Here is an 18,742-nt window from a genome sequence, read left to right as displayed (position 1 = left end):
CACCTTTTAGGAACTCAAATGGCTGTTGAAGACTCAGAGGTACAGGGATCCCTCAGCAATAGCTAGCCCTTTCTCAGAGCCCCCAGGCTCCCACTCCTCATCTGCCACTCTCTGGGCCTCTGGTTGCTCCAAGGACCTTGTGTTCATTTTTGCCCTACTTATGGGTTTGTCTGTCTTTTCTTGCTTTGGTCTTCCCTGAGCCCACTGGAATTTACCAAAGTGAGAGTTATCTTATCTGTTGTGACCCATTCCATCCACCTATGGAATTGCAGCTCTTCAGGACCTCTAAATGTGATCCATGTTACCAATGTCTGTGACCCACCTGAGAACCTGTTCTGCAAGGACTGGAACCTTCTGCTTCCCTAGCTTTCCCTAACCTGACATCCTTCCATACCCTGTGACTCAGTTCCCTGTCTTCAGTTAGAGTGGCATTGAAAAGGAGTCATTAAGATCTCTGCCACTTGAAATCCTCAGCTCTCTGCCAGGGCTTCACTGAATGTACTGGGTAATGATAATGCTAGTTCTGAGCAGCAGCAGCAGCTGGGGAAAGAATGTGCTCCCCCAGCCAGAGGCTGAGCCACTGAATACTGAGATCCCAAGTTCCTGTTCTGAATCCTGGTGGTCAGTTCCTTTGATGGGCCATTTGTGGCAGTGCATGTCTGTTTGGTTGGCCCATCACAGTCACAGGTGGAGTCATGGAGCTAGGGGCAGGTAGCAGGCTCGAGCTCTCAACTTCTTGGGAGCATTTTAGAACCAGAACCACTTTGGGAGTTCTGAAATAGTCAGCTCTGACCCATTGCCAAGAATGCACATTTGGTAATACGTGGGATGAAGCAAACTGATCGAAGTACACAAGTGCCATCAGTACAGGGGAAAGCAGAACTATGTGAAAAGCAGGCTGTGGCTTGGGGTTAAAATGCTGTGATTAAAGTGATGATGGACTAAACCTCATAGGCAAACCAGGAAGAATGCAATAAAAAGGATCAAGGAAAGGTGAGGGAGAAGTATTAAAATGGGAAATTGGGAGGAGATGGGGAAGAGAAAGGAGAAAGGCCAGGAAAAACAGATTTAAGGAGTTGCTGCTTGTTTGAAAGCCAAGAAGCTGTTAGAGCAAAGAGTACAAATCTCAGATCTTTGCAGCCCTCTGGCTGGGAAGGTTGGACTGGTTTTTGTTCTTGAGCCCAGGCTACCTGGAACACAGCCTCAGGAAATCAGAAATGTGTTCTCATCACTCACTTTGTGTTCCCAAACAGAAGAGAAGAGAGGGAGGGTGGCCACCTTGATCCAGCTGAAGCATCTCCAGGAGGCCTTTTCTGGATGTCACATCAAGGCTGCCCTTCTGCCACAACACGGAGCTGGTGATCCCCGAGTTCGTGGACATGGCTTTGCTCAGCAATATCCTAGAGGCCTATTCCTTTGTCTCAGGTAGTTGTTCATTCTCAGCTGGTCCAGGTCTGAGGCCTGGGGCTAGGTAGAGCCATTTCCTGGGTGGTCATCTCTGGTCTTATACTCAGGAGAGAAATGCCTCTCATAACAGAGAGGCTCTGTGGTACTGAGTTTTGAGATGAAAAGTTTTGTGGTTTGAAACTTAAGCTTTCTCTAATTTGGCAAATGGGTTCTAAGAGCTTTATCTTGCTGAAAAATGTTTGGTTTCCTTTTGGGCTCTAGTGAACGAAGTAGCCTGGGGTTACTGTTGGCTTCTGTCATTAAGCATTTAAGTCTGATATGTAAGGCCAGAATGGAGTATCCTCAGCCTGATTATTTCTATACAGTGGTTCTCAACTCCACCCAGGGTGTGTGTGTGTGTGTGTGTGTGTGTGTGCGTGTGTGTGTGTGTGTGTGTGTGTTTGTGTGTTTATGTGTAGTCTGTGTTTGGGGGGTTGTGTGAGAAGTTTGATAACCTTCTGGGAGACATGGAGAAAGAGTATGTGAGTATGGGAGAGTCTGATATTTGCTCCCTCCTTGGTTCACAGTTGTTTTCTTTTAGAAAGATGGCTGACTTTCTCCTCAAGATCATTTCTTGAGAACAGGTTCTGTTCATATAAAAGGAGTCATTTAAAAATACATGAAAATATACCCAATAAAGCTGAAATTTTAAAAAATACATGAAAATGCTGAATAGTTTGAATGACCAAATTGATTTTCTGCTGCTTGAGTGAGTTTTTAAGGTTTTGGTAGTTTGCTTTTCTTTATTTTATTTGGCCTTATGTCTCTGTTTGTTGTATAAAAGGAAGGGACTGAGGTTCTGATTAGATTTCCCCTGGGGGACTGGTTTTACTTTCTAGTTCTCTGGTCAGGGTTGATATGTGGTGACCTCACAGTTCAGGTGGAAAACCTGACACTTCTATTTACAATGGCAAATCGGAGCTAAGGTTGAGGATAAAGGAAATTCATGGCTTTTTGTTAAGAGAGCATCTTGGATGACGTGCAACCTGATTTTAGAAAGGAGGACTTCTCAGGAGCCTGGCTGGCTCCTTTGTTGTTGGCAAGATTCAGTATGTAGTCTTCACAAGCCTCAAGTCCAGGGTTCTCCCTTTTCAGATCAACAAAGGCTCAGGTCATCAGTCAGCTCCTCACCTCCCAAAGGAAGTTCAGTGCCTGGGGCCTCCTTACCTGGGCACCCACACATCAGAAGAATCTCAGCTCTGCTCTTTCTTCTAGGTTATTCTGGAGAGAAAGGACACTGGAGCTGGAAAATAGATGTTTGAAACTCTGGTATCATGTTTTCACAAGTAATTAAATTGATGATCTCCTCAACTCTATAGTATGGACACCCCAAAATGAAGTGGGGTGTGGCAGGGAGGGTCTAGAGTTTCCAGGCCTCAGATGACACTTGCAAATAAGCTGTTTTAAGTTCTCATCTTGGGTGAGAGCAAACAGGCTTCTGGACTTTGGAACTCTACTCAGCACAAGAAGTACCTGGCAGCTTTCCATTTTGGCCGGGATGACCCTGAGTTGTGATCATTGAATGCCCTGGTGTTTACCATGTGTCTTATGATCTTGTTAAAGTGAAAGGGTATATGGCCCTGTTTTTCTCTCCCCTTCAACCTTTTTCCTTCCCACTCCATATTCTGGAATTAATATTGCTTAGGATGTAGGAAGATAATGCTTCTTTTAAGTAAATACGGGCTGAGGAAATGGAAAGTGGAGTGGCTAAAATAAAATGCATTAGATTAAGTAAATAGACTTGGTGGCTAAAAATTCATTCTGGGTGTGATTCAGAACAGTCTGACTATAAAGGAAATGAATTAAAAAATTTAAAATATGAAGGTGAAGATAACAGCCCCTAAATGCTCCTATTTTCTCCCAGTTTATCAGTTGTCTCATCCATGCGGTCTATCATTTCAGGAACACACTTGCTAATACACATAACTCCCTTATTCCTTTGTCTAGTTTCTGATTAAACCAACAGGCAAAATCCCAACTCTTAAGTAAACCCTTCTTTCTCCCCTTTTTCCCTCTGCACTCAAGTAACCAAACACTGTTAAAAGTTTGCAGATTGAAGCCATTAAGAAATTCATGGAATTTGACCTTAGCTGAGGCTTTGTAATACTGTGTCATTCTTTCTATTTGCTTTTGGATACATCCTGCTCCCATTCTTCACAATACCCATTTCAAACCTTGACCAAGGTATAATTTAAAATATCTGTTTATCAAAATGTACCCGTAGTTGGCAAATGCAAACTAAGAAAAAAAGGTAGCATTAATGAAGGGTTAAAATTAATATATAAAGAGCTCTTACAAATCAACAAAGGTTAAGTGTCCCAAAAGAAAAGTGGACAAAGGATAAGAATCATCAGTTTGTGAAAGAAAAAATACAGATTACTGGTGAAACATAAGCAGCTCAATATCTAGCAATTAAACAAATGCAAAATGAAACCAACAGTGAGGTTAACATTTTAATTTTATAAAATTCTCAAATATTTGAGTGATTACATTTATAATTTCAATTTTGGAAAAAGTGTAGGGAGATGAATACTTGCACATATTGCTGATGGGATTATAAATTGCTACAGCCTCTCTAGAAAATGATTTGGAAACAAATGTCAAAAGCCTTAAAGCCACATATAGCATTTAGCCAGCAATTCCACAACTAGGAATTTATCCTAATGAAATAATTAGGGATATGGGTCAAAAGTTTACTGTGAAGACAGTTTATCTCAGAACTGTTTATAATAGTAAAAAAAAAAGTAGGTGAATATTAATTTAAGTAGAAAGATGTTTATGATGTACTACTGTTAAGTAAACAAAGCCTGTTACCACACAGCATATACAGTATAATCCCATTATGTGTGTATATTCATATGTATATATAACCACATTTTACTACAAACTATATCTGGATGCTGTGATTGTATGAGTATGTGTATGTGTATTTTTAATTCTCTTTTGCTTAGATGTATTTATAAGTGTTCTATACTTCATTGATATTAGTTTTGTAATAAGTAATGTTATTTTATTGAAATTTAAAAATTTGAAATATATATGTGCATATATATATAAATATAAATAAATGAATATATATATATATATAATATATATATAATTACCACAGCCTTACTCTTTTCTGACTTCTCTAGCTGAGTATCTAAATGACCTGAACGTTACCACTTAGATGTTCCATAAGTGTTTCAAATTGAACCTGGCCTGGAATGGAATACTGTCCCCTTTAAATATGTTTCTTTTTTTAAAATTGAACTATAGTTAATTTACAATGTTGTGTTAGTTTCAAGTATACAGCAAAGTGATTCATATATATATATATATATTATATGTATATTATATGTAATATATCAAAATATATATTTAGGGCTTCCCTGGTGGCACAGTGGTTGAGGGCCCACCTGCCGATGCAGGGGACACGGGTTCGTGCCCCTGTCTGGGAGGATCCCACATGCCGCGGAGCAGCTGGGCCCGTGAGCCATGGCTGCTGAGCCTGTGCGTCCGGAGCCTGTGCTGCGCAAAGGGAGAGGCCACAACAGTGAGAGGCCTGCGTACTGGAAAAAAAAAAAAAAAAAATATATATATATATATTTAAATATATATGTTCTTTTACATGTAAAAGAATGTATATATTTTAAATATATAAAAAGAATATATATATTCTTTTTCAGATTTTTTTCCATAATAGGTTATCACAAGATATTGAGTATAGTTCCCTGTGCTATACAGTAGGACCTTGTTGTTTACTTATTTTATATATAGTAGTGTGTATATGTTGATCCCAGACTCCTCATTTATCCCTCCCCACCTTTCCCCTTTAGTAATGTTTTTTTTCTATGTCTCTGAGTCTATTTCTGTTTTGTAAATAAGTTCATTTGTACCATTTTTTTAGATTCCACATATAAGTGATATCATATGATATTTGTCTTTCTCTTTCTGATTTGCTTCACTAGTATGATGACTTCTAGGTCCATCCATGTTACTGCAAATAGCATCATTTCATTCTTTTTTATGGCAGAGTAATATCCCATTGTGTATATATATATATATATTTCTATATATTTCTATATATTTCTATATATATATATACCACATCTTTATCCATTCATCTGTCAATGGACATTTAGGTTGCTTCCATGTCTTGGCTATTGTAAATAGTGCTGCTATGAACATTGGGGTGCATGTATCTTTTTTATTAGAGTTTTCTCTGGATATATGCCCAAGAGTGGGATTGCAGGATCACATGGTAACTATTTTTAGTTTTTAAGGAACCTCCATAATGCTCTCCATAGTGGCTGTACCAACTAACATTCCCAACAGTGTAGGAGGGTTCTTTTTTCTCCACACTTTCCAGCATTTATTATTTATAGACTTTTAAATGATGGCCATTCTGACTGGTGTGAGGTAATACCTCATTAGAGTTTTGATTTGCACTTCTCTAAAAGTTAGTGATGTGGAGTATCTTTTCATGTGTTTATTGGCCATCTGTATATCTTCTTTGGAGAAATGTCTATTTAGGTCTTCTGCCCATTTTTTGATTGGATTTTTGTTTTTTTAATATTAAGCTGTATGAGCCATTTGTATATTTTGGAAATTAATTCCTTATCAGTAGCATTGTTTGCAACTTAAATATACTCCTTATTTTGTGTACCATCTAGGGTATCACTTATACTAGAAATATGATTTTTAGCCTTTGATGCATCTTCTTCACTGCCCATATCCAATCACTTACAGTTGGTCCATTTCACCTTTCAATGTCCCTGAAATGCCTCCCTTCTACTTTATTCCCACTGAAGTTCCCAATGAGCTTGGTTTAAGCTCATTCATGTTTTTGCCTGCTTTGCCATAATGGCATTTTCTATGGTCTACCAACCTCCAATCTGTGTTTTGTAGTGAAACGATGTTTCTAAAATGTAGATGTGATGATGCAATTCCTTTTACTTTTTAGAATCTCTTTGTGGATCCTCGTTATATCAAGGATAAAATCCAAACACTTTTTTATGGTTTAACAGTTAGAGTTGTTTTCAGCTGCAAATAGTAGAAACCTTCAATTTGGTGGCCTAAACACATAGGAGTTATCTTACCCACATAACAAGAAGTCTGGAGGTAGGTGGTTGCTAGCATTAGCTCAAAAATGTAGGGGACAGATTCTCTGTGATTCTCATGACCTTTTTTTTAAGCTCATCTCATGGCTGCAAAATGGCTGCTGTTGCTCTTGCCTTTTGATTCAAGATTGAAAGATGGATGAAAAAGGAAGGAGGTTCCAGTCGGCCTCATCTCATGTTTCATTGGCTAGACCTGTGTCATATGGCCATTTCTAGCTGTAAGAGAGGCTGGAAAAATGAGAATTCTAGCCTTTTCAACTTCCAGACCAGTGGTTCATAATCAGGAGTGATTTTGCACAGTAAGGGGATTTCTGCCAATATCTGGACATATTTTTGGCTATAACAACAGGTGAGGGTTGCTGTTACTATGATCTAGTGGGTGGAGAAACATACTACAATGCATAGTACAACCTCTATGACAAAGAATTAACTTTTCAAGATGTAGGTTGTGCCAAGGTTTAGAAAACATGCTGGAATAGAGACAAACAAGAGGGAAGGGACTTAGGGATGGTTTGAGGTACTTCAATCTGCAGTTTTTTAATGTGGCTTACCAGGGCTTTTATTGTCTAACCTTGACTTCTCCATGCTCTTATTTAATTATAGTCCTCCCTGACCAAGGCCTCACTTCAATTATTCTAAACCACCTGCCTAGCCTTTTCTCATCTCTTTTGCAGTTATTTCCTTATCCAGGAATTCTTCCATTCAGTGTTGGACTGGCTAACTCCTTTCCAGTCTTTAGAAATCTCTCAGTCATCTTATCCCCTCATTCCCTACTCTGGCTTAGGTGCCCATCCACCTAAGAATCATCCATGTGTTCTCCCTACACGTGTTTGGTTTCCTCTATCTCAGCACTTGGATTGGAGCAGTAAACACTTCTTGTTCTAACTACTTGAAAGCAACCCCTTGTTATCATAATATAACAATTAAAAATGAGGATAATCTCATTAATAATAATAACCTCATTAATAACTTCTAGGAAGGCTGTTAGAAAGACTAAGCTGAATGATTGCTCTTTTTAATTTAATGTTTTGAATTGATAATACATTCTCCAGCCTCATTCTTCCATTCTTTTTAGATTTTTCTTTAAAAATCACCTTCTCATTGAGATTCCTTTTGGTCATTTTGTCTACCTCCTTCCCTCCAGCACACATTTAACATATCATATCTTCCTTCCTATTTTTTTCTGTTTTCTCCTTATCACCACCTAACATACCACCTACTTTATTTATTTATCTTGTTTATTATCCATCTCCTTACTAGCTTACCAGAATGTAAACTCCCAAGAGCACAGAGATTTGTGTCTCGTTTATTTACTGCCATATCCTCAGCATCTAGAATAGTGCCTGGCACCTATGAGATGCTCAACAAGTTAGTGAATGAATATTGCTCAGTGATCAAACAATACAAAATGACATGTAGTAAGAGGTCTTACTCCAGAGCTGTCTCCTACTTCTAGTCCCCAAATTTGATCCATACCAGGCTTCTCTGCATCTTTCCAGAGTTGTTTGTGCAGATATAAGAAAATATGAACATATAGTCTCACCTTCCCCACTGTTATACACAGGTAGCATATCCTATATACTGTTTTGTACTTCATTTTTTTCACTGAAAAAATGTATTTTGAAAATATTGTATTTAATATCAGTGTATAGAGAGCTTCCTCATTCTTTTAGACAACTACACACCGTTCCATTGTACAGATGAATCATAGTTGAACCAGTCATGGCCAGTGGGAATGGTTCAAATCTTTTCAAACAGGACAACAAACCTGCAATAAATAACTGTGGCATACATACGTGTTCAAGTGCATTTGTAGAAAAAATTATCAAAAGTAGTATTGCTGGATCACGTGTATAATAATTATTATTTATGTTAAGTATTACCAAATTGGCATTTAAAGAGTTTCACAAATTTACTGCTTATAAGATGTATGAGAAAACCTTGTTATAGTATTTTCAAACTGTTGGATTTTTGACAGTCTGGTAGATAAAAAATAATATCTAAATGTCATTTAATTTTTGTTTCTCTAGGTCATAGGTCAGGAAACTTTTTCTTTAAAGAGCTAGATAGTAAATATTTTCAGCTTTGTAGGCCATACAGTTTCTATTCTAACTCTCAACTCTGTGTTGTAGCATGCAAGCAGACATAGACAAAACATAAATGAATGGGCATGGCTATGTGCCAATAACAAAACAGACAGCTGGCCAGATTTGGCTTGTGAGCCATAGTGTGCCAACCCCTGCTTTCGGGGAGCATCTTTTCATATGTTTAAAAACCATTACTTTTCTGTGAACTATTAATATTGGGTTGGCAAAAAAGTTCATTCAGGTTTTTCTGTAAAATGCAATGGAAAAACACGAGCGAACTTTTTGGCCAGCCTGACCCCCCCCCCCTTTTTTTTTGGTCCATTTACTTTATTTGTGTCTTTTTTCTTAATGCTGTTTCTAGATGCTCTTTATATATTAGGTCTCCATTACATATTTCACATATTTTTCCCAATTTGTCATTTACCTTTGCTTACAGTAATTTTTTTCACTGAATAAGTTTTGGGGGATTTTTTTTTTGTGTGTGTGTGGTACGCGGGCCTCTCACTGTTGTGGCCTCTCCCATTGCGGAGCGCAGGCTCCGGACGCACAGGCTCAGTGGCCATGGCTCACAGGCCCAGCCGCTCTGCGGCATGTGGGATCTTCCCGGACCGGGGCACGAACCCGTGTCCCCTGCATCGGCAGGCGGATTCTCAACAACTGCGCCACCAGGGAAGCCCCTGGGGGATTATTTTTTTACTTAACCAATATTCTTTGGATGTTTAACTGCCACTATAACTATGCAGACCATGTAGTATTTAGCCAGAATTTGAATCACTTTTCCTATGAGATTGGCATGAGGGAGGTGGTCTCAGCAATGAGGGAGAGTAGACCAACATTACTCAATTAATAATCACAAATTTAGAGGTTTAAGAAAGTACTGTAATTTCTGTTTTCTATTATTATTATTCTATTATTTATATGGGAATGTGGTGAGGGCTGAGAACTTTTATGTCTCTAGGCCAAAGGAACTGTAGACTCACAGTAAATTTTTGTGGAATAAAGTAATCATTTATTGACTTATAAAATAAAAAAAAAAAAATCCAACAGTTGGAATATCCCCTTTCAGAGAGTTTGGTGAAAGTGGTACTTTCATACACAGCTGTTAGCAAGATAAAGTAATGTACCATTTTTGAACATTCATTTAGCAATTTTTATCAAGAGGTATAAAAATATATACCCTTTTGACATGAAGATTTCTATTCTGAGAATCCATTATAAAAGCAGTAAGTGAAAAAAAAAGCAAAAAAGGAAGTAGTGTTAAGCACAAAAATGTTCCTTCCATCATTTTTAATAAAAAAGAAATTTGCCACAACCTAAGTATCCAAAGGTAGGAAACTTTTTGTAGCCTATGGGTAGAATACTATGTAGCCATTGTTAAGTATGATTGACTGGAAGACTGTGGAACAATACAGAAAGACATTTACATTATATGAAATGTGTATGCTTGGGGTGAAGAATGAATAGGTTGAGCACAGAGGATTTTTAGGGCAGTGAAAATACTGTGTATGATGGATACATGTTATTATACATTTTTTGAAACTGATAGAAGGTACACCACCAAGAGTGAACCCGAATATAAACTCTGGGCTTTGGGTTATTATATGTCTATTAGGTTCATGTGTTAAATATAATAATTGTACCAAATTATACCAAATGTAATAAATGTACTGCTCTGCTGGGAGATGTTGAAAATGGCGGAAGCTATTGCATGTGTGGGGTTGGGAGGTATATGGGAAATCTCTGTACCTTCCACTTAATTTTGCTGTGAACCTAAAACTGCTCTAAAAAAATCATCTTAAAAATAAGCAAAAAGTATATCCAGAGAAAAAAATATAATTTGTATATAAACTGATTATAATCAAGTAAATATAAATTTATATAAGAGAAAGAAAGAACAGAAGACAATTCGCTTCACTGTACTTCATAGTGTGTAGTTATATTCAGGTTGTAAGATTATGGTGATTTGATAGATTTTTTTCTATTCCTTACTCTTTTTTTTTTTTTTTTTTTTTTTTAAATTTATTTATTTATTTATTTATTTATTTTTTAACATCTTTACTGTAGTATAATTGTTTTACAATAGTGTGTTAGTTTTCCCTCTACAACAAACCAAATCAGTTATACATACACACATGCTCCCACATCTCCTCCCTCTTGCATCACCCTCTCTCCCACCCTCCCCATCCCACCCCCCCAGGCGGTCACACAGCACAGAGGTGATCTCCCTGTGCCACGCAGCAGCTTCCCACCAGCTATCTAATTTACAATTGATAGTATATATATGTCCCTGCCACTCCCCCACTTCGACACAGCCCACCCCTCCCCCTCCCCATATCCTCAAGTCCATGCTCGAGTAAGTCTGTGTTTTATTCCCGTCCTACCACTAACCTCTTCATGACATTTTTTTCCCTTAGAGTCCATATATATGTGTTAGCATACGGTATTTGTTTTTCTCCTTCTGACTTACTTCACTCTGTATGACAGACTCCAGGTCCATCCACCTCATTATAAATAACTCAGTTTCATTTCTTTTTATGGCTGAGTAATATTCCATTGTATATATGTGCCACATCTTCTTTATCCATTCATCTGTTGATGGACACTTAGGTTGCTTCCATGTCCTGGCTATTGTAAATAGAGCTGCAATGAACATTTTGGTACATGAGTCTTTCTGAATTATAGTTTTCTCAGGGTATATTCCCAGTAGTGGGATTGCAGGGTCGTATGGTAGTTCTATTTGTAGTTTTTTAAGGAACCTCCATACTGTTCTCCATAGCGGCTGTATCAATTTACATTCCCACCAGCAGTGCAAGAGGGTTCCCTTTTCTCCACACCCTCTCCAGCATTTATTGTTTCTAGAGTTTTTGATGATGGCCAATCTGACCGGTGTGAGATGATATCTCATTGTAGTTTTGATTTGCATTTCTCTAATGATTAATGAGGTTGAGCATTCTTTCATGTGTTTGTTAGCAATCTGTATATCTTCTTTGGAGAAATGTCTATTTAGTTCTTCTGCCCATTTTTGGATTGGGTTGTTTGTTTTTTTGTTATTGAGCTGCATGAGTTGCTTATAAATTTTGGAAATTAATCCTTTGTCAGTTGCTTCATTTGCAAATATTTTCTCCCATTCTGAGGGTTGTCTTTTGGTCTTGTTTATGGTATCCTTTGCTGTGCAAAAGCTTTTAAGTTTCATTAGGTCCCATTTGTTTATTTGTGTTTTTATTTCCATTTCTCTAGGAGATGGGTCAAAAAGGATCTTGCTGTGATTTATGTCGTATAGTGTTCTGCCTATGTTTTCCTCTAAGAGTTTGATAGTGTCTGGCCTTACATTTAGGTCTTTAACCCATTTTGAGTTTATTTTTGTGTGTGGTGTTAGGGAGTGTTCTAATTTCATACTTTTACATGTAGCTGTCCAGTTTTCCCAGCACCACTTATTGAAGAGGCTGTCTTTTCTCCACTGTATATCCTTCCCTCCTTTATCAAAGATAAGGTGACCATATGTGTGTGGGTTTATCTCTGGGCTCTCTATCCTGTTCCATTGATCTATATTTCTGTTTTTGTGCCAGTACCATATTGTCTTGATTACTGTAGCCTTGTAGTAGAGTCTGAAGTCAGGGAGCCTAATTCCTCCAGCTCCATTTCTCGTTCTCAAGATTGCTTTGGCTATTCGGGGTCTTTTGTGTTTCCATACAAATTGTGAAATTTTTTGTTCTAGTTCTGTAAAAAATGCCAGTGGTAATTTGATAGGGATTGCATTGAATCGGTAGATTGCTTTGGGTAGTATAGTCATTTTCACAATGTTGATTCTTCCAATCCAAGAACATGGTATATTTCTCCACCTATTTGTATCATCTTTAATTTCTTTCATCAGTGTCTTATAGTTTTCTGCATACAAGTCTTTTGTCTCCTTAGGTAGGTTTATTCCTAGATATTTTATTCTTTTTGTTGCAATGGTAAATGGGAGCGTTTTCTTAATTTCACTCTCAGATTTTTCATCATTAGTGTATAAGAATGCCAGAGATTTCTGTGCATTAATTTTGTATCCTGCAACTTTACTAAATTCATTGATTAGCTCTAGTAGTTTTCTGGTAGCATCCTTAGGATTCTCTATGTATAGTATCATGTCATCTGCAAACAGTGACAGCTTTACTTCTTCTTTTCCTATTTGGATTCCTTTTATTTCTTTTTCTTCTCTGATTGCTGTGGCTAGAACTTCCAAAACTATGTTGAATAAGAGTGGTGAGAGTGGGCAACCTTGTCTTGTTCCTGATCTTAGTGGAAATGGTTTCAGTTTTTCACCATTGAGAACGATGCTAGCTGTGGGTTTGTCATATATGGCCTTTATTATGTTGAGGAAAGTTCCCTCTATGCCCACTTTCTGCAAGGTTTTTATCATAAATGAGTGTTGAATTTTGTCAAAAGCTTTCTCTGCATCTATTGAGATGATCATATGGTTTTTCTCCTTCAGTTTGTTGATACGGTGTATCACATTGATTGATTTGCGTATATTGAAGAATCCTTGCATTCCTGGGATAAACCCCACTTGATCATGGTGTATGATCCTTTTAATGTGCTGTTGGATTCTGATTGCTAATATTTTGTTGAGGATTTTTGCATCTATGTTCATCAGTGATATTGGCCTGTAGTTTTCTTTCTTTGTGACGTCTTTGTCTGGTTTTGGTATCAGGGTGATGTTGGCCTCATAGAATGAGTTTGGGAGTGTTCCTCCCTCTGCTATCTGTTGGAAGAGTTTGAGAAGGATAGGTGTTAGCTCTTCTCTAAATGTTTGATAGAATTCGCCTGTGAAGCCATCTGGTCCTGGACTTTTGTTTGCTGGAAGATTTTTAATCACAGTTTCAATTTCAGTGCTTGTGATTGGTCTGTTCATATTTTCTATTTCTTCCTGGTTCAGTCTCGGCAGGTTGTGCATTTCTAAGAATTTGGCCATTTCTTCCAGGTTGTCCATTTTATTGGCATACAGTTGCTTGTAGTAATCTCTAATAATCTTTTGTATTTCTGCAGTGTCAGTTGTTATATCTCCTTTTTCATTTCTAATTCTATCGATTTGAGTCTTCTCCCTTTTATTCTTGATGAGTCTGGCTAACGGTTTATCAATTTTATTTATCTTCTCAAAGAACCAGCTTTTAGTTTTATTGATCTTTGCTATTGTTTCCTTCACTTCTTTTTCATTTATTTCTGATCTGATCTTTATGATTTCTTTCCTTCTGCTAAATTTGGGGGTTTTTTGTTCTTCTTTCTCTAATTGCTTTAAGTGCAAAGTTAGGTTGTTTATTCGAGATGTTTCCTGTTTCTTAAGGTATGATTGTATTGCTATAAACTTGCCTCTTAGAACTGCTTTTGCTGTATCCCATAGGTTTTGGGTCGTTGTGTCTCCATTGTCGTTTGTTTCTAAGTATTTTTTGATTTCCTCTTTGATTTCTTCAGTGATCACTTCGTTATTAAGTAGTGTATTGTTTAGCCTCCATGTGTTTGTATTTTTTACAGATCTTTTCCTATAATTGATATTTAGTCTCATAGCGTTGTGGTCGGAAAAGATACTTGATACGATTTCAATTTTCTTAAATTTGCCAAGGCTAGATTTGTGACCCAATATATGATCAATCCTGGAGAATGTTCCATGAGCACTTGAGAAAAATGTGTATTCTGTTGTTTTTGGATGGAATGTCCTATAAATATCAATTAAGTCCATCTTGTGTAATGTATCATTTAAAGCTTGTGTTTCCTTATTTATTTTCATTTTGGATGATCTGTCCATTGGTGAAAGTGGGGTGTTAAAGTCCCCCATTATAATTGTGTTGCTGTCGATTTCCCCTTTTAAGGCTGTTAGTATTTGCCTTATGTATTGAGGTGCTCCTATGTTGGGTGCATAAATATTTACAATTGTTATATCTTCTTCATGGATCGATCCCTTGATCATTATGTAGTGTCCTTCTTTGTCTCTTGTAATAGTCTTTATTTTAAAGTCTATTTTGTCTGATATGAGAATTGCTACTCCAGCTTTCTTCTGATTTCCATTTGCATGGAATATCTTTTTCCATCCCCTTACTTTCAGTCTGTATGTGTCCCTAGGTCTGAAGTGGGTCTCTTGTAGACAGCATATATATGGGTCTTGTTTTTGTATCCATTCAGCCAGTCTGTGTCTTTTGGTGGGAGCATTTAATCCATTTACATTTAAGGTAATTATCGATATGTATGTTCCTATTACCATTTACTTGTTTCGGGTTGTTCTTGTAGGTCTTTTCCTTCTCTTGTGTTTCTTGCCTAGAGAAGTTCCTTTAGGATTTGTTGTAGAGCTGGTTTGGTGGTGCTGAACTCTCTCAGTTTTTGCTTGTCTGTAAAGGTTTTAATTTCTCCATCAAATCTGAATGAGATCCTTGCTGGGTAGAGTAATCTTGGTTGTAGGTTTTTTTCCTTCATCACTTTAAATATGTCCTGCCACTCCCTTCTGGCTTGTAGAGTTTCTGCTGAAAGATCAGATGTTAGCCTTATGGGGATTCCCTTGTGTGTTATTTGTTGTTTTTCCCTTGCTGCTTTTAATATGTTTTCTTTGTATTTAATTTTTGACAGTTTGATTATTATGTGTCTCGGCGTGTTTATTCTTGGGTTTATCCTGTATGGGACTCTCTGTGCTTCCTGGACTTGATTGACTATTTCCTTTCCTATATTAGGGAAGTTCTCAACTATAATCTCTTCAAATATTTTCTCAGTCCCTTTCTTTTTCTCTTCTTCTTCTGGGACCCCTATGATTCGAATGTTGGTGCGTTTAATGTTGTCCCAGAGCTCTCTGAGACTGTCCTCAGTTCTTTTCATTCTTTTTTCTTTCTTCTGCTCTGCAGCAGTTATTTCCACTATTTTATCTTCCAGGTCACTTATCCGTCCTTCTGCCTCAGTTATTCTGCTATTGATCCCATCTAGAGTATTTTTAATTTCATTTATTGTGTTGCTCATCGTTGCTTGCTTCCTCTTTATTTCTTCTAGGTCCCTGTTAACTGTTTCTTGCAAATTGTCTATTCTATTTCCAAGATTTTGCATCATCTTCACCATCATTATTCTAAATTCTCTTTCAGGTAGATTGGCTATTACCTCTTCATCTGTTAGGTCTGGTGTGTTTTTATCTTGCTCCTTCATCTGTTGTGTGTTTTTCTGTCTTCTCATTTCGCTTATCTTACTGTGTTTGAGGTCTCCTTTTTGCACGCTGCAGGTTCGTAGTTCCTGTTGTTTTTGGTGGCTGTCCCCAGTGGCTAAGGTTGGTTCAGTGGGTTGAGTAGATTCCCTGGTTGGGGGGACTAGTGCCTCTGTTCTGGTGGATGAGGCTGGATCTTGTCCTTCTGGTGGGCAGGTCCTCGTCTGGTGGTGTGCTTGGGGATGTTGGTAACCTTATTATGATTTTAGGCAGTCTCTCTGCTAATGGATGGGGCTGTAGACCTGTCTTGCTCTTTGTTGGGGATAGGGTGTCCAGCACTGTTCTTTGCTGGTCCTTGAGTGAAGCTGGGTCTTGGTGTTGAGATGGAGGTCTCTGGGAGATTTTCGCCGTCTGATATTACGTGGAGCTCGGAGGTCTCTTGTGGACTAGTGTCTTGAGGTTGGTTCTCCCACCTCAGGGACACCGCCCTGGTGCCTGGCTGGGGCGCCAAGAACCTTTAATCCACACGGCTCAAAATAAAAGGTAGAATAAATAGAGAGGAAAGAAAAGGAAGGAAGGAGGGAGGGAGGGAAGGAAGGAAGAAAGGAAGGAAGAAATGAAGGAGGGAAGCAAGAAAGCAAGGACGGAAGGTGCAGAGGAAGAAAGGGAGGAAGGAAGAGAGGAAGGGAGGAAAGAAGGGGGAAGGAAGGAAGAAAGGAGGGAAGGAGGGAAGAAAGGAAGAAAGAAAGGGAGAAGACAGAGTAGTATAAAGTATAGTTATTAAAATAAAAAATAATTATTAAGAAGAAAAATTTCCTTTTAAAAAAAACAAAAAACAAAAAACAAAAAACAAGAAAAAAAACCAAAACAAACAAACAAACAAAAAAAAACCAGAAAAATGGGTCGGTCTAACCCTAGGACAAATGGTGCAAGCAAAGCTATACAGACAAAATCTCACACAGCAGCACACACATACACACCCACAAAAAGAAAAAAAAGGGGAAAATAATAGTATATCTTGCTCCCAAAGTCCACCTCCTCAACTTGGGATGATTCGTTGTCTATTCAGGTTTTCAACAGATGCAGGGCACTTCAAGTTGATTGTGGAGCTTTAGTCCGCCGCTTCTGAGGCTGTTGGGAGAGATCTCCCCCTCTCCTCTCTGTTCGCACAGCTCCTGGGGTTCAGCTTTGGACTTGGTCCCGCCTCTGCGTGTAGGTTGTCCGAGGGCGACTGCCCTTCGCTCAGACAGGACGATGTTAAAGGAGCAGTTGATTCGGGGGCTCCAGCTCACTCAGGCTGGGGGGAGGGAGTGGCACGGGGGCGGGGCGAGTCCGCGACGTCAGCGGCCGACGTGACGCTGCACAGGCCCAAGGCGCGCCGTGCGTTCTCCCGGGGAAGCTGTCCCTGGATCCCGGGACCCCGGCAGTGGCGGACTGCCCGGGCTCCCGGGAGGGCCGGTGTGGAGAGTGACCTGTGCTCACACACAGGCCTCTTGGTGGTGGCAGCAGCAACCTTAGCGTCCGACACCCGTCTCTACTGTCCGTGCCGACAGCCGCGGCTCGCGCCCGTTTCTGGAGCTCCTCTACGCGGTGCTCTTAATCCCCTCACCTCACACCCGAGGAAGCAAAGAGGCAAGAAAGAGTCTCTTGTCTCTTCGGCAGCTCCGCGCCCGGTTCTAGGGCTCCTTTAAGCGGCGCACTTAATCCCCTCTCCTCGCGCCCAGGCAGCAAAGAGGGAGGAAAAGGTCTCTTGCCTCTTCGGCAACTCCAGACTTCTCCCGAACTCCCTCCCGGCCAGCCGTGGCGCACTAGCCCCCTTCAAGCTGTCTTCACTCTGCCAACTCCAGCCCTTTCCCCGGGATCCGACTGAAGCCCGAGCCTCAGCTCCCGGCCCCGCCCGCCCCGGCGGTCGAGCAGACAAGCCTCTCGGGCTGGTGAGCGCCGATCGGCACCGATCCTCTGCGGGATTCTCTCCGCTTTGCCCTCCGCACCCCTGTGGCTGAGCTGTCCTCCGCGGCTCCGGAGCTTCCCCCTCCGGCGCCCGCAGTCTCCGCCCGCGAAGGGGCCTCTAGTGTGTAGGAGTCTTTCCTCCTTCTCGGCTCCCTCCCACTGGCGTAGGTCCCGTCCCTATTCTTTTGTCCCTGTTTATTCTTTTTTCTTTTGCCCTACCCAAATATGTGGGGAGTTTCTTGCCTTTTTGGAGGTCCGAGGTCCTCTGCCAGCGTTCGGTGGGTGCTCTACAGGAGAAGCTCCACGTGTAGATGTATTTCTGATGTCTCTGTGAGGAGGAAGGAGATCTCCGCGTCTTACTCTTCCGCCATCTTTAAGCCGTCTCCTATTCCTTACTCTTTTAATATTGTATTATTATATATAAATCATTTGTCACATATATATACATATATCCATACTGGCATATATCTATTTATCCACATATAATAATTGAACTTTTAGAAATTGTGTATTCATGATTTAATTCAATAAATACTTAAGAGATAGGCACCATGAGCAAAGCACTGGCTGGATGCTGTGGAAATCCAAAGTGAATCGTATGGATTCTCTTCTCAAATTTCTCACTGTTGTATGGGGAATATAGTGGTTACATAACTGATTATAATACAACTATATAAAGTCTGCCTAGATTGGAGGAGCTAATTACACTCCTCCTTTCCATATTCAAGGAGCCAGAAAAGCATCAGAATACAGTATCAACTTGCCCAGTAAATAAGCCAGATCAGATAATGTGTCAAGGCCTTCTACCTAGCTGCCCTTGAGTCCTGGACTATAGGACTGCAGGTCTTTCCCACTGCAGGTAAAGAAAAGTGGGTATGGTGGATTAGGATGAGGCGGAATAATGAAAGGCCTCTTCTGGGGTATTTGTTGCCTGGGGGCAGGAGAGGGGGAGTAGGAGAAGAGAGGGGAAGCTGAAAGAAGTGAAAGCAAAGGAGAACCAGCACCAGAAGGAA

The 18,742-nt window shown here is 39.6% G+C and overlaps 1 protein-coding gene across 6 annotated transcripts in view; it reads left to right on the top strand.

The window, feature by feature from the left end:
- Nucleotides 1-18,742, top strand: part of EVA1A (eva-1 homolog A, regulator of programmed cell death) — a 98,574-nt gene that overhangs the window by 55,577 nt on the left and 24,255 nt on the right. For all 6 annotated transcript variants that reach the window (XM_067007378.1, XM_067007379.1, XM_059079665.2 and 3 more), the window contains one exon: nt 1,254-1,425. In XM_067007378.1, the coding sequence (XP_066863479.1) occupies nt 1,380-1,425 (46 nt within the window). In that variant the 5' untranslated portion in view covers nt 1,254-1,379. The remainder of the gene's footprint in view (nt 1-1,253; nt 1,426-18,742) is intronic.

This window comes from Kogia breviceps, chromosome 11 (assembly GCF_026419965.1).
Source record: "Kogia breviceps isolate mKogBre1 chromosome 11, mKogBre1 haplotype 1, whole genome shotgun sequence".
Taxonomy (NCBI): domain Eukaryota; kingdom Metazoa; phylum Chordata; class Mammalia; order Artiodactyla; family Physeteridae; genus Kogia; species Kogia breviceps.
This window is presented reverse-complemented; position numbering and strand designations above follow the sequence as displayed.